Source organism: Trypanosoma equiperdum (assembly GCF_001457755.1).
Source record: "Trypanosoma equiperdum strain OVI genome assembly, contig: ctg_697, whole genome shotgun sequence".
NCBI classification, from domain to species: domain Eukaryota; phylum Euglenozoa; class Kinetoplastea; order Trypanosomatida; family Trypanosomatidae; genus Trypanosoma; species Trypanosoma equiperdum.
This window is the reverse complement of record NW_027124639.1, coordinates 2,806-3,716: the sequence shown is the minus strand read 5'-3', so window position 1 is coordinate 3,716 and position 911 is coordinate 2,806. Positions and strand designations below refer to the sequence as shown.

The window sequence follows — 911 nt, the reverse complement described above, 5'->3', positions numbered from 1 at the left end:
ATTTTCTGCACAACTGCCTTCTTCTATCAAAACATTCTATCATTTTATAAGAATTTTAAAGTCTTTTCTTAGTATAGAAGTATTGTCTTATGAAATATATAGAAAGAATTCATGCAATAATAGGCTGTTTATACCTTATTGTTATGGTGCTTAATATACTTGTTTCGCTATCCGGATTGTTTGGTGAGGGTGATCTTATTTCACTTGAAATCAATGAGGATGACTATATGAGATTTGTTTCGCAACATGTGAGGAGGTTCTGGAAAAATGGGGATTATTTAGTTGTGGCTGGAATACCCTCAATAGATAATGATGAAAGATTCAGTAGGAGGAATTTGCAGAGGAAAACTTGTTGGAGCTATTCTGAAGTGGCGAGGAAATCAAAAAATTTTAGTGGGAAATTGCTTATAGTATATTGACTTTCACCTCATACAAATAACAATTGTGAGATTAAAGAAATTGTTGGAAAAGAGGCGGAGTTAAATCATGACGTTATTATTTTACCTTTATGTGATGTGAATCCAACAACGAATAAAAAAGTTGGCGATGCAGGTATTTGGAGACTGGGAAGCAGAACTTACTATGAGTAGAAAAACATATCTGTGATTCAAATTCGCAGTCGATCTATTCAAAGTAACTAATCCCTATATAATGAAAGCAGATGATGATATTTTTATGAGAGTGCCATTGTATTTGAAATATCTGGAGGTGCTTCCAAGAGAGAAATTGAACATGGGGAGAGCTGTTGAATATTATAAAGGTTTTAGTGACGATATTACATGGCATACTGTTGGATATGCCTCCACACTATCTATGGATGTAGTCAGGAAATTGTCGATTATAAACCTTTGAAAAAATTAATAAAGTCACCAATTAAATTTAGAAATTTTGAAACATATATGGATTTTAGA

General features: G+C 32.6%; 1 pseudogene across 1 annotated transcript; it reads left to right on the top strand.

Moving 5' to 3' along the window:
• Nucleotides 1–79: 79 nt before the first annotated feature.
• TEOVI_000325500:pseudogene lies at nt 80–606 on the top strand (annotated as a pseudogene). The gene is given in 3 exon segments: nt 80–127; nt 129–560; nt 562–606. Coding segments are annotated over 3 exon segments (525 nt in total).
• The last annotated feature ends 305 nt before the right edge of the window (nt 607–911 follow it).